Source organism: Halichondria panicea, chromosome 3, assembly GCF_963675165.1.
Source record: "Halichondria panicea chromosome 3, odHalPani1.1, whole genome shotgun sequence".
NCBI lineage: Eukaryota > Metazoa > Porifera > Demospongiae > Suberitida > Halichondriidae > Halichondria > Halichondria panicea.
Genome location: NC_087379.1, coordinates 7,220,051 through 7,233,884, shown reverse-complemented (window position 1 = coordinate 7,233,884; position 13,834 = coordinate 7,220,051). Strand labels below are relative to the sequence as shown.

Genomic DNA, 13,834 nt, shown 5'->3' with positions numbered 1-13,834 from the left:
CATGGAAAAAACAGAACGCATCAACATTAAAAGTACATAGGTCTAGTCTACGCTTGAAGATGAAGGGCATGAAGCTATCTAGCAGCTATGGCATGAACATTGTCCTAGCCAAGGACTACAAGACTGCCACCAAGAAAGAGGGAAAATACAACCATGCAACAGTATGCTCCAAAGAATCTCTGAACCCTGGCCAACCATTTCAGGTTATTCTCTTATCTTGTTATTCTCTTGTATTCGTATGCATTGTGCCAGCCTGTGTGTACCTAATACTTTTATATTATGCTCCATATTATAGTTTGAGATTGGTTATGGCGGTGATTATGACGGGTGTGTGCAGTTTGGACTCACGTCTGTGCCCCCTGACAGAGCCACCCGATACGAGTACGCCAGCCAACACTTACAAGGGCAGAGCTTTATCATGTCTACAGACTTTGCCGATACTACTTGGCTCTTTGTTGGAGGAAAAGTAAGCGGTTATGTGATTTTTTCGATTGTGTTGAAATAGCTAGCTAGCTAGAGGTACGTGCACCTATAAAATTATTGTACTATGTTGATCCTCCTATAATAAAATCTATACATTTAAATAGCAATTTTTGGCTCATTCAGAAAGTACTTCGAGTCCCTCTGGCTGACCTGCAGGACCTCTCATCTGCTAGTGTGATGTACACACAAGCTGGCTCAATACACATCACCCTGAACCACAGTGGAGTCCTCACACCACTCCTGATCAAGCTCCCCTCATCTCTGTGTCCCCTCCCCCCTCTGTACGGTGTCATTGACCTCTACGGAAAGTGCAACCAGGCAACTCTCGTTGAAAAAGTAATGAAAGAGAATCAGTTGCCAAATATTTTTGAGGTTTTGGAAGAAGATGTGCATCATGTTAGTGAAGAGCTGAGAAAGAAAGAGATAAAGATTCATCCTGAGGAATATTCTCAGAAATTACACTCTGACCCTGTCAGTGATGTATCAAGCGCACAAAACTCGTTTCAACAGATATTGCCCTCAGGAAATGGCATCGGCTCTGAATCCCTCCCAAGTACACAGACCTCACAGCTCATCGACCACCACACTCTGAGTGAAGAGGCATCTCAGAGGATCCCAAGTGTATCTACAAGAGTCCGTGCCCCCAAGCCTCCTTGCAGCAGTGGCTACCTTGAACTTTGTAGACGGTTCTTGAAGCAGACTGAGACAGCACAGTTGAAAGGTACGGTGAAGCACACATTAGCCTCAATTCCAGGCCGATCAAAATATTTTAATGCGGCCTGGAATGGAGGCTAGGTACACATTGACTGGTTCTGTTGTATACACCTGCACACCCTCGATCTCTACAGATTGTTATTTTGACCAGCATTTCGACAAGTGCTACTGTGATAGCTGTTCGTCTGTCCGAGGGGATGCCACTATTAGTGGGCGTGGCAGTGCACGTTATGCCATTCCCAAAGGATGGGCCATGTTCGGATTAATGTACGTTTGTTGATATCCGTATAGCGGGTTTTTTCGTATGGTGGAAGTGTTTGTATATTTCTTATTGTAGAGAAAATTTAAACTACGAAATTATTCTACCGCAATAGATTCTGAACTATGCGAATATTTAAATGACGTCATTCGAAAATTACCTGCTATACGATACCATACGACATTTACTTATTCAATTTCACAGTTTAAACAATCGAGCCAGGATTATAGATGACAAGAACTTGTTTGTGAAAGGCCTCAAGGCATATCACGGAACTCAAGTATGCAATCTGAAGTCTATAATCGAGGACAGTGGCGGGCTTTTAATACCAGGTAAGTTGGAGTACTGTATAGCGAGCTAGTATATTTCGAGGGTATACACTTTCCCAGAATGACCGTTAGTCTAAGAAAGGTTTTCACGGAATAGCAGCCTTTTTGCAGTATTCATGCATGCAGCACTCTTGCGATATTAAATTCGTGGGTATAAATGTTTGCGGTACATGCTTAATCAGCGAAAACCGCAAACATTTTACACCATCAAAGTACGGTAATAAAAACGTTCATTTTATCCACCCATGTTCTTTGTTCATTCACATACAGGAACTCTGGTGTCAGACGTACAAAAGGTTGAGCAACCTCGTGGCCACTTTAACGAGAGCTGGAGACCCGCTCATCATGACCCTCACCAGATATTCCTATCTCCCTCTATAGAGTACGCCTCACATCGCGAGGTCTATGCCAAAAGCACCGAGTGAGTTAATTACTTGCTACTATTAGGCCTATTCAACAGCTGCCAACCAGCTCCCACTGTATAATAATATATATTTTATACTAACTATATCTAAGGCTTAACATTTCTTCACCTATCTCAGTCAGTTACACCGTATAGCGGCTTTTGTAGAGAGACCATTAGAGAGGTTTTTGCAGATTTCATTTTCGCGGAATAGCAGCCTTTGCATGCATACGATATAAATGTATGAGTATAAAAATTAATGTTTGCGGTACATGCTTAATCAGGGAAAGCCACAAACATTTATAATTATACCCTCGAAATATACCCGCTATACGATATACAATACCGTGCATGTAGTCTACTTGTTCACTGTATTGAAATGAAATTAATGTATGACAACTCTTTCCCTTTGCAGGTACAGAGATGAGGTCACTGGTGTTTGCTATCGTGGCAAGGTCTGCTTGAAGGTGCTGGTGGAACCAGGTGCACACAAGGTCTCCACACAGACCACCACCAACACAGGACAGCAAATTGATGCTCTATTTAGTAACTCTGAACTGGAGTGGTGTGTCAAAGCACATACTCAAGTACATTTGTACGGGCTCTTAGTGAAGCTAGTTAAATCCTAGCTAGCTGCAGCTGTATGTTTTTATTTATATTTAACAGCTGTATGTACAAGTATGTACTTTGATCTGACTTGGCATACAACTACTATTATTATATAATTTATATTTCCATCCTTATTATAATTATGTGATCTTGAATAATAAAATGTTATCGTTGACGATCAATTATTGCAGTCACTCCATAAGAGTAAGTGTTTTTAATAAACGTTAACAATATACATGTACAGACATAAAATAAGCTCCAAAATATATAATAATAATGGCTAAGGTCTAGATTCTGTATAACGAATGTTTTTTGATGATGTAGCACTCTTGTTCTTGAGTAGAGGCTTTTTCTCGTTGGTACGCCATGAAATATTGACTGCACTAGACGAGTAGTTGGCTATCGTCGTCCGGTCGTTCTTATCAGGGCACAGTACCATTCTCTCACACGCACTACAGAACAACTCGTGTCTCATCGTAGAGGAGAGGAAGATGTACAGTAGAGCATTGCCCCAGCCTTGGCCACCATCACCTATCGCCTGTGTGTGTGTGTGTGTGTGTGTGTGTGTGTGTGTGTGTGTGTGTGTGTGTGTGTGTGTGTGAGTGTGTGTGTGTGTGTGTGTGTGTGTGTGTGTGTGTGTGTGAGTGTGTGTGTGTGTGTGTGTGTGAGTGAGTGTGTGTGAGTGTGTGTGTGTGTGTGTGTGTGTGTGTGTGTGTGTGTGTGTGTGTGTGTGTGTGTGTGAGTGTGTGTGTGTGTGTGTGTGTGTGAGTGTGTGTGTGTGTGTGTGTGTGTGTGTGTGTGTGTGTGTGTGTGTGTGTGTGTGTGTGTGTGTGTGTGTGTGTGTGTGTGTGTGTGTGTGTGTGTGTGTGTGAGTGTGTGTATTGTAGACATGACTTTGTACTATCAGAAAATTAATTTAAAGCACATACCTTTAGCTACAGAGCATACACAAAGCAACAATAGAGATTGTTGTTCACAATATCTCAAGTACAATATACTGGCTTAATGGGTAAACAAGTACAGTAGCTACGTCAGAGTACGAGAGAGGCACAAGTTATCATAGGCCACAACTGCTCACCTGCAGTATACCCAGCACATGGTACACAGCGGCCACCCAGGACGGTACACAGCCCTCCTGGTTAAGGTCAGAGGTCGCTATAGAGAAGAAGAACTGAATGGTCCCCCACATTCGGAGGAGAATGAACACAATGGGAATGAGTAGCAGTCGTCTCTCAACGCCTGGGTGGTTTTGATTGTCTGCCCTGGCTCGTATCTAGGGGAGGGGGAGGAAGGTATAAGCTTATTGGTACGTGTGTGTGACGTGTGGGGGAGGGGGCGTGCATGTGTGTGTGTGTGTGTGAGGGGAGGGGGGTTAGAAGTATAATGTCTAAGACAGTAAAATACTCTTACAATTAAGTTTGCTGTAAGCTATCAAAATCCCTTAATCTCAGAAAATAACCGACCTAATATAAAGTACTTGTGATCTCACCTTATTGGCGTATTCTCTCCTGGTTAGAGTGTACAGAGCAATCACAGCGATGTAACTAAGTATCTCCCACAAGTTACCGGCTACGAGCATGAGTACTATGGTGACCCCATTATCCTGTAGATCGGAGGAGGGATACTTAGTGTCGGTAACATAGCACCAATTAGACGTGGCGTATCTAGTGTAACCAAGGCTCTTTGTAGCCAGGAGGGACACAACTATCACAGTAGGCAGAGACCAGATGACAATGTTTTCTATTATAAGAAGTTTGGAGATATGCTCTTGCTTGCAGACACGCACAACGAGGTAGAAATGTAACGCTAAAGCAACTGTCCATCCGAATGAGCATAATGTAGACCATGTGGTTATAAAACTTTGAACTTCACAAACTGTTTTAAATGTATCGCATTCCGTTTTATCCATCTCGTTGAAATGGGCCAGGAAGTTCCACGCGGCCAGTAGATACCCGGCAGCCGTGAGTAGGTCGGTGATTGAGAGAAGAGTGATGATCTTCTGTGCAGTGGTTCGCATCTCCTTGAGAATCCAGTAGGCTAGTAGAATGAGGAGCGAGCCCACACAAGAGAGAGAGGAGGTCACAATCGAGGCATATGTGGGACTTGTACCAATGTCAAAGCTAGACAGGTTCAGGTTGCTGCAGTTGAACTCTCTAGGGCAATTATAATGGGAGACATTTGACAAGGACATTATTGTCTCAGTTTATTGCTTCAGCACACAGTCTCCTAGTAGTTATCTTGTTCAGTGCACACACCTCAGCTCACTGCTATCATGTCACAGAGTTTCTTTTCTTTCAGTTTCACGTGGAGGAAGTCTGCAATCAAGTGTGTCTAGTTCAGTTCTATTAGAAGTTAATCGGCTGGGAACACTATTGTCTCTAATACAGGCCGCCCTCGACTAATCGGATTAGGGAACTGCTAATTGCGCATGCGTCCTACAACAGCCACCACCCCCTAGCACACCCTGCAGAATGCTTAGTGTGCTGGCGAGAGATTTTTCAGTCAAGAAGGAGTGTACAAACTGAGAGAAGGTGCCAAGAGAAGAAAAGCTACTGTACTGCATGCTCACTACACCATAGCAGTAGCCCCTCCCCTTTTCCTCAGGGCAGCTGCTCTCTTCATAATCAAGCTCCTTGAAGATCTCATGCTCAGTAGTAGAAGGAAAACAATGTCAGCAACAAACATTCTGCATCATGGATGTACAGATCCTCAAGTAGAGAGGCTAATTGAGGTGAGGAGGTTTTTTGTCGCTAATTTTGAGAAGATATCAGCAATAAAGTGTGGGTTACATTTTAGTACAAGTTTGTTTGGAGTTGAAGGTCCTTTTAATAAAACAAACTCTCACTCTTTCATCGTTGCTATAGTGATTGTATTCCTTCTAATTAGTACTAACAAGGTAAAGTACTTACTTATCAATTTTCATTTCACTTGTCAAAAGTGTCACCTTAGCAGTTATTAGCGACAGCAAGTGAAAACTGTGTAAGTCTCATTAGAAAATATTTTGCTTCTTTCATGTATATTCGAGCAGTTTAATATAGCTAGATTTAAAATATTTCATCATGCAGAAACTGGAGGAGACGTGTGAAAGAGTGAGTAGAGATCAAGCCATCTCTGTGATGAGCAAGGACCCCACTGGCACCGGTGCCACCTACATTCCCATGAGGATACGAGAGATTGTCAAGGAAACACTGTCGTCAGTGAGGAGAGAAGATAACTCACTAGTTAGAGAGAATGTTCTCCTGCAGAAAGAACTGCAACGTGCAAAGACAGAGAACAAAGAGTTGGGAACTAAAAATAATGTGGGTGTCATGAGAACGACTAGAAATTGCTATTTTACCCCTAATATAAAAATTGTTCCTCCATTAACCAAGCTAACTGCCTCCCTTCTCTTCGATCAGATTGAACCATTGGAGCAGGAGGTGGGTGAACTGAAGGCCCACAATGCAAATCTGCGGAAGACGTTGGAAGAGAAAGACGCTAACTATTCATTGCATTTGAGGGCCTACCAAGACGGAAAGCAGGAACAGGAGGCCATTATACAGACGCTACAGAGCCAGGTGAGAACAGTAAAATCTATCTCTACTAGCTACAGCCGTATATTTCAATATTGCTGAGCATTCAATCTCTCAAATAGAAACCCCATGCTAAAATTGGAGTGCAGTACTAAGTGAAGGTTTCCTCTGTTGCAGGTTGAAGAGTATGAGTTTCAATGCAATGAGCTGACGATTGAATTGGAGTCTCTTCCCCAGAAGGTTGGTCCCACAGAGCTAGAACATAGTGGGAGGAGTCTTGAAGATGAGCTAGTTCGGATACGCAATGACAGTCAGATCTGCGCCGAGAACCATCGCAAAGAGTTGAAGAAAACTGCGGATAAATTGGAGGAACAGCAAAAAAAGTAGAATTGGTATAACGATAAACTTGTAGTAATGTATCACTATTATTGTAGGGTGGCGAAATTGGCAGTCAGCAATCAGACTCTCCGACAGCAGCTGGAGGAATCTCAGGACACAAACTCCCGACTATCGGAGGATGTGGAGCAGCTGACTGTTGGTTGGAGAGAGAGTCAGGAACGATTGAAGGGGCGTGAGGAACAATGGAAGAGTAGCTTGAAGAGGGAGAATCTCTCATCCCTAACCTCTCATCAACTAAGTTTGGTCCTGGCTAGAAGGGAAGCTTCTCAACTCAAGAAGACAATCTCTGCTCTTGGAACTTCAGTGAAAAGGTATTATGATTATATACAAAGGAAAATGCCAATCAGTATGCACGACTAATGTTGTCCTGTTTTCACAGAGATTTAAGTATCACTCAGAGGGAACTGGCACTGGGTTGTAATCAGTTAAAGGCCTTCATTCAAGAGGAGACAGGCAAGCTCTCCCAAGACAATGACAGACTGGCTGCTTCTCTGGAAGCTAAACAGCAGAAGTGCTGTGAGGTGAGTAATACAACTTTAGTTAGCATAATTAATATACTATTGCTATAACTTCTCTTACAGTTGGCCAATGAGCTAGCTGAGCTGAAGATAGACTATGAAGTACTGAGTGCTAAGCATGAGTTGACGCGTGCAGAGCTTAAGAAGAAGGTTCAGAAAGCAAACACTTCCCTCACAGACACACAGAGCTCCTGTCTCCAGCAGATCAAAGCTATTGGGTCCCTGGAAGCATCTAACACTGACTTGGTGAGCATGGCTACTGCAAAAGCTTTCATGTAAAAACGTTCTAACACTGTATGTACTTTCAGGCAACAAAGAGAGCTCATCTCGACCACATGCTGCACGATGCCCAGCTCAGCAACTCCTCGCTGGAGAGGGAGGTCAAAGTTCTCAAGTCAGGAATTACTGAAATGGTTCAACTGTTGTCTGGCCCACCCTCTCACAGCAAACCAGGTCGTGTTATCAGTGGGAAGGGGAGACAACAGGACCCAGCTATGGTACCAGAGGTGAGAGTGTGTTAAGACAGAGTCATACGTGATTGCATGTCCTTTGCAGGTGAAGTTGTTTGACACTCCATATGACGTGGACCGAGTGAGGGAGTGGGGAGTGGGTGTGGTCAGACACGAGGTGACCTCCAGAGACAACACTATACAGGTACGCACACACATGGTTAAATTACTGGTGGTGGTATTGTACTACTAAGCACGTTTATCTCATTCGCAGTTGTTGAAGTCTGAGCTGGCTACAGTGCAGCTAACGGTGGATGAGCAGGCCAAGAGAATGAGTGAACTGGAGGAAGAGATTGGAGCTCACTCCTCCACTGGCAAGGTGACCAGGAGAGAACTGGACACTTGGTGAGTGGCTGAACATGTTAATTATTAATTATTATTGTGCTGTGGCCCTGATTCACATGCATGCAGAGCTATAATAGTGCCCATAATAATAATACACATTCTGATTCAAGCATACATCTACATAGCTACCATTATATGAACATAGCTATGATACTGACAGTGTCTGTGTGATAAGGTTGTGTATATGGTACTGTCTATATATCAAGATAATGTGAGTTATTTGGTTGTGTTGCAGTAATGAGCTATTAGCTGAGCTGAACAAGAACAAGTTGGAGTTGGAGACTCAGTTGGAGCAAGCCATTAGGTACTACTTAAATGTAATGATTTCGTATTTGACTGTGTTCTTATCTTGACAGTCAGAGGAAGGGGCTGGAGCGACAGTTTGAACAAAGTTCTGCCCGAGTCGATGCCCTCGTACACGACAAGGACAAGACTGGGACCAACACCTCTTCTCTGGAGGAGGCCAACAGACGCCTAAGGTCAGTGAAGTCCTCCCTGGCTGTAGTGTACATGCATCTATTAATAGCAAGTTTCCTCACACTGTACATACTTACATGACTGAGTGCATTGTTTGTATAGCTTCATACAAATAGTATAGCAGTAAACAATAGCATGTAGCATACATCCACTGTCCTCTGTGTGATAATAATGGCTTGGGAAGAACTTTATCAATTGCCATAACCAAAAAAATATTATGTGTTTCTGAAAACTTAGCCCTAAAAATTAAACTGTGCATGACTATTTTGTTTGCAGATTTGAGGTGGAACAAGCCAAGCAAGAGTTGCAGTTGGTGCAAATTGATTTGACAAACAAACAAAACGGTACACGAATGCTTGAACTCCAACTAAAGAATGTCGAGAAAGAAGCTGAACAACTTCGAGATAGGATTGCTCAACTGGAGGCTATAAAGTTAGGACAAGAAAAAGAAATGGCCGAACAAGTTCTCTCCATCGATACTCTCAAAATGGAGAAATCAACGTTGCAGAGGGAACTCAAACACTCGCAGGAATCGGAGGCAACAAGCGTCGGTACTCTGTATGAAGTTCAAGCCGTAAACAAAGAGCTGGAGCAGGAGAAACGACAACTGGTCAAATCTTTACAAAAGGTCACCGACAAACGAGTGAAGCTCGACGAAGAGAACGTTTATTTGGAGAAAATGAAAATGTCAAACGAAGACGAACTTGAAAAATTGAAAGACGAGCACAGTTATCTATCAGAACAAGTCGATGATCTGGATAAGAGTTTGGGAGAGACGGAATCCTCGAGAATGAGTGTGCAACAGGAGAGAGATCAACTGAAGCACGAGGTAGCCGTCCTCAACGACTCAGTGGGCAAGTGCAAGCAAGCCCTAGCCGAGGTTCAAATCCAACGTGGCAAACTCCACAACAGGATAGCCGTCATGGCTAAAGAGAAGGGTGACCTTATAACTGGGAAGGTGGAACTGAGTGCACAGGTGGTCAAACTGCAGGAAAATTTCCAAATGTCCAAGGAAAGGATCGCCTCCCTGCATATTATTAAAGACAGGCTGGAGAGCAAAGTAAACGATCTTGAAAAGAAGCTTGAAAATTCCGAAATATCCGTTCGATCACTGGAAGAAGAGAAGTTTCTACTTCAACAAGAGAAGCATGATCTTCAAGTTCAAAAAGACGAACTCGCTCAAGATAAAGACGAGGAAATCAGTATGCTAATTAAGCAGACAAATATTGAAGTACAGCACGAGAAAATGTTGTCTAAAACCCAGGGCGCCACTTTACAGAGTGCACTGCAGACTCAGACTGATGCCAGCCAAAGGGAGATCTCCACTCTCAAACAGACGCATGCAGATGAGGTGTCCTCTCTAGTACAGCAACACGACGAACTAGTGGGACAGATGAGGGAGGAGCTGGTCGTATTCGCAAAGGTCCATGATGCCGAGATGGTACGATACCAAAAGGACAAAGAAACGGCCGCATCTCGCTCTGACAAGGAGAGGGAGTTGAATAACGATCGTGTTACTAAACTACAAAAGATGCTCGATGATAAATCTGATGAAATGGTTCAACAGCAACGCCAATCTAACAATATGGCAAAAGAACAAAGAGTACGTTCTTGGGTTTTATTTAATTATTATCATAATCGCGTTTTTGTTTGCATTGTCATTTTCTAATAATTGTTTAGTTGCAGAATTTCATACTCCCTTGTTCTCTCACTGCAGGCTCAGCTAGATGTGTCTAGTCTCAACGCTAATAGGCTGGAGACGGAATTGGTAGCCTCTGAGAAACGATTGTGGGACCTTCAGAACAAACTTGACGAAGTTACGAAGAAAGCAAACGAACAAATCGAATCGCTCAAGTCCGAACTAGATATTGTATCTCGTACACTCACTAAGCTTGAAGCTTCAAATGATGATGCTCAAATGACAATCAAGGGTCTGGAAAATCAAAACGCAGCTCTAGAGCGACAAGGTTTGGACACTCAGAGGCAATTAGATGCAACATTCGAAGAAAAGGAGCAGCTGGCAACTCAATGTCACTCACTGGAAAGAAGACTTCAATCAATGAATATAGAGCTATCCGGACTTAATGAAACTGCTCGGAATCTTCAAGACCAACTGTCGAGAACTGATGACGATCTAGCCGCAGCTAGCAAAGACGCTACGTCAACTCATCAAACATTGTCTTGCATTGAACAGGCACATTCCAAGCTTGTGTCTGAACATGTATTATTGCAGTCATCTCTCACTTCCTCTGAGAAAGACAACACAAGATTGAACATTGACTTGAAGAATGCTCGGGACAAAATGGATGAGCTAACGAAAGCAAAGGATGCTCTCACCGGTAAATTATCCGAACTCGAAAACAAGTACAAAATAAGTACAGAGAAATGTCAGCTCAAAGAGGATGAGGTCACTAGTATCAGGCAACGAGCAACCAACTTGGAGAAGGAAAAATATAAACTGTTATGTGATTTCTCAAAGGTGAAAGATGAGACGAAAATGCAAGGCAAACGAGATGAAGCCAAAATCTCTGAAAATGAACTAACTATCTCCAACTTGAAATCCCTCAAAGACAACCTTGAAGACGAGCTATCGTCCCTCCTGACGGCTTTGGAAACCTCGCAAGCAAATGGCCTAGACAAAGATACCAAACTGACCTCCATTAGCGAGCAAGCCTCCACCCTATCATCACAGCTGGAACAGAGCGACTCACAGCTCCAAGATATACAGCAAAGGCATGCACAAATACTGGGAGTGCTGGAGGGCACACTTGGTGTCAAACCTTCCGATAACTCAGACGTATTTAGTCCTTCTGCTCCAACTACTACAGTCAGCTTCTCACTGGCAACTTCACGGCCTGAGAGTGGGTTTGGTGATAGTATTTCTAGCCCTCTTCAATCTCTTGGGGACAGCTTTGACGAAGACGACCATTCTGCAGTACCCTCAAAACTATCCTCTACAAAAATTGACCCCACCATGATTCGTGACGCTATACTCGAGCTTCAGAAGAAGGTGATGGTGGCAGAGAGGACAAAACACGAAGCTCTTGCCAGTGCAGCAAAGTTAAATAAAGTTGTTGCTCGACTAGAGGAAGAGAAAATATCGCTAGAGGCTAGATTGAAGACCCTTCGTTCCTCACTTATTTCATTGCAAACCAGTTTCGATTCTGTCTCAAAGCAAAGGGACCAGGCGGAAATGTCCTCCAAAATGCAGGCCACCTCAATAACTGAGCACGAGAAGGACAAGAAAGACCTACAACAAGTGGTTGTCGAATTGAAAAAACAGTTGAAAACGGATCGGGCAGTAAAGAAGGAAAGCGAAAGCAAGCTGAAAGAATTCGCTAGCACTCAAGTCAGCTTGGAGCTGGATCGCAATAAGTTCGAGACAAAGACGAAACAACTTGAGCTACAGAGAAAGGAGCTGGAGGAAGAAATTGTGAAAGTGAAAACAAAACTATCTCATATTGAAAGTGCTCACATCAAGAAAGACGTTGAGATGTTACGATTGCAGCAGAAATTAGTGACGAGTCAGCATCTACAATTGCAGACTGAAGAGCAGCTGGAATCACTGAAAGAAGCAAATAAAAGTTTAGGGTCATCGTACCAGTTGTCACAAGAGAGTGAAAAACTGTTGCTGGAAAATATCAAACAGCTTGAGTCTAAGCTCGTTCAAGCTCAAAGCGACAAGAAAATGCTTGAAAGGAAGATTTCCAATATACAAGATGCCCTTGATTTAGTTAAGAAAGGGAAGGATACTCTCGATCAAGATTTCCGATTGCTAACAGAAGACCAGTTGCAGACTGAAACAGAGCGTCTTCAATTACGGGAGAAAGTTCAAGAATTGAATCTATCACTGTCTGACCAGGAAGTTAGCAAGGTTGAGCTGTCCACACAACTGCAGTTCACTGTGATGAAACTACAGGAGGAAGAAGGTAGCAAGCAGATGATCGAATGTCGTCTTTCAAACCTTGTACGCGAGAACTTGGACATGAGTGCCCACCTACGTCAACTGGAGAGTGACCTGTACACCGCTAAAAATGAGAAGCTGATTGCAAACGAGTTGTGCGGAAGTCTTGAAGCCGAGCTAGCGCACATGAAGAGCAGTCTACACGAGTTAAGGGACGAGCACAGGAAGTTGCAGAGTGAGTACCAAGACACAGCCATGCAGAATACTCGATTGGACGCCATTATCACCGACCAGAAGAGACAGAAGTTAGAGGTGAATCACAGCCTCGTTGATAGCTCTCGACAGAACGTTGAATTGATGAGGACAATGAGAGAGATGGAGAAGAGCATGGCCACCAGGGGGAGAGAACACCAACAGAAGTGAGTGTACTATTTAGAAAAATGCTTTCAACCAAATTTGCATTCGCTATTTTGTTGTTATGACACTAAAAGCTTTTTTATAAAATAATTTGATTAATTTGATTTTGAGAATTATGAAAATGACAATCTTTTTGGCTTTTCTATTGCAGATTGCAGGTGATGGCCAGTCAGGTGAACGAGAGCCAGGGGAAGATGAGGATACACGAGTCTAAATGGAGTGGGAGGGAGGACGGTCACCAGAAGACCATCAAAAAACTGGAATCTAAGGTATGTACCTATAACTAGTCCTATACAGTAACTATACAAAAGCTTTATTAGCACGTAGATCTACATAATTATGTACAGTGTGTACCAGGAGTGAACTCCTGTGTGTCCTTATGGAGATAATAATAAATTCATTATCATTCCCAGGTTGGCCAGCTCGAGAGCAAGCTGAGTAGCACAAGGAAGAAGAAAGTTGCGTTCCTCGAAAAGGCCCAAGAACATGACAAGACAATCTACGATCTCCGCTCCACTGTTCAAGAGTCTATCACCGCACTAGCCACCGGTATCGCTCATATCCCCCCCGCCAGCGAGAGAGAGTCGATCAAACTCAACCCCTCAGTGAGTAGCCATCGTTGGTCACCGTCTCCAACCTCGTCGGCCAGTCAGAGCCCCAGCAGATACAGCTATGCCTACAGCTACACGCCCAGCCCCTCGAGGATCTCCGCGGCAGAGCCAGCCGTGCTCCTAACCAGTACTCCTAGAAAGTAAAGAAACATTCGATATAAAGAGATATTTGGCAATAGGGTAGATGATTAGGTTAGTAGTAGATTATATCTGTTTAGTTCAGTTTTTTAGCCCAAGGTAGACCATAGGTGACAAGATTAAACACTTATCAATAATTATTGTTAGATTGGTGTTTGTTTACATAAGAAGGAATGAAGATTGGCTCATGAATATCATTGAACCAGC

The 13,834-nt window shown here is 43.3% G+C and overlaps 4 protein-coding genes across 4 annotated transcripts in view; 2 read left to right on the top strand and 2 right to left on the bottom strand.

The window, feature by feature from the left end:
• LOC135334016 (threonylcarbamoyladenosine tRNA methylthiotransferase-like) overlaps positions 1 to 13,834 on the bottom strand; it is an 86,916-nt gene that overhangs the window by 9,444 nt on the left and 63,638 nt on the right. The gene's annotated exons all lie outside the window — the stretch shown is intronic.
• On the top strand, positions 60 to 2,975 carry LOC135334019 (uncharacterized). The gene is made up of 7 exons (XM_064529056.1): positions 60 to 203; positions 296 to 466; positions 607 to 1,204; positions 1,332 to 1,464; positions 1,661 to 1,788; positions 2,056 to 2,206; positions 2,604 to 2,975. The coding sequence occupies exons 1-7, from the start codon at positions 60 to 62 to the stop codon at positions 2,815 to 2,817; spliced, it is 1,539 nt and encodes a 512-aa protein (XP_064385126.1). The 3' UTR covers positions 2,818 to 2,975.
• LOC135334021 (G-protein coupled receptor 157-like) lies at positions 2,963 to 5,137 on the bottom strand. Its single transcript, XM_064529058.1, has 3 exons — positions 4,287 to 5,137; positions 3,876 to 4,070; positions 2,963 to 3,335 (listed from the first exon to the last, which is right to left on the bottom strand). The coding sequence occupies exons 1-3, from the start codon at positions 4,986 to 4,988 to the stop codon at positions 3,078 to 3,080; spliced, it is 1,155 nt and encodes a 384-aa protein (XP_064385128.1). The 5' UTR covers positions 4,989 to 5,137; the 3' UTR covers positions 2,963 to 3,077.
• On the top strand, positions 5,321 to 13,807 carry LOC135334011 (rootletin-like). Its single transcript, XM_064529046.1, has 16 exons — positions 5,321 to 5,528; positions 5,863 to 6,096; positions 6,196 to 6,354; positions 6,487 to 6,692; positions 6,744 to 7,019; positions 7,088 to 7,229; positions 7,290 to 7,472; positions 7,535 to 7,732; positions 7,782 to 7,880; positions 7,950 to 8,080; positions 8,316 to 8,384; positions 8,437 to 8,559; positions 8,834 to 10,160; positions 10,275 to 12,880; positions 13,030 to 13,147; positions 13,292 to 13,807. The coding sequence occupies exons 1-16, from the start codon at positions 5,442 to 5,444 to the stop codon at positions 13,631 to 13,633; spliced, it is 6,300 nt and encodes a 2,099-aa protein (XP_064385116.1). The 5' UTR covers positions 5,321 to 5,441; the 3' UTR covers positions 13,634 to 13,807.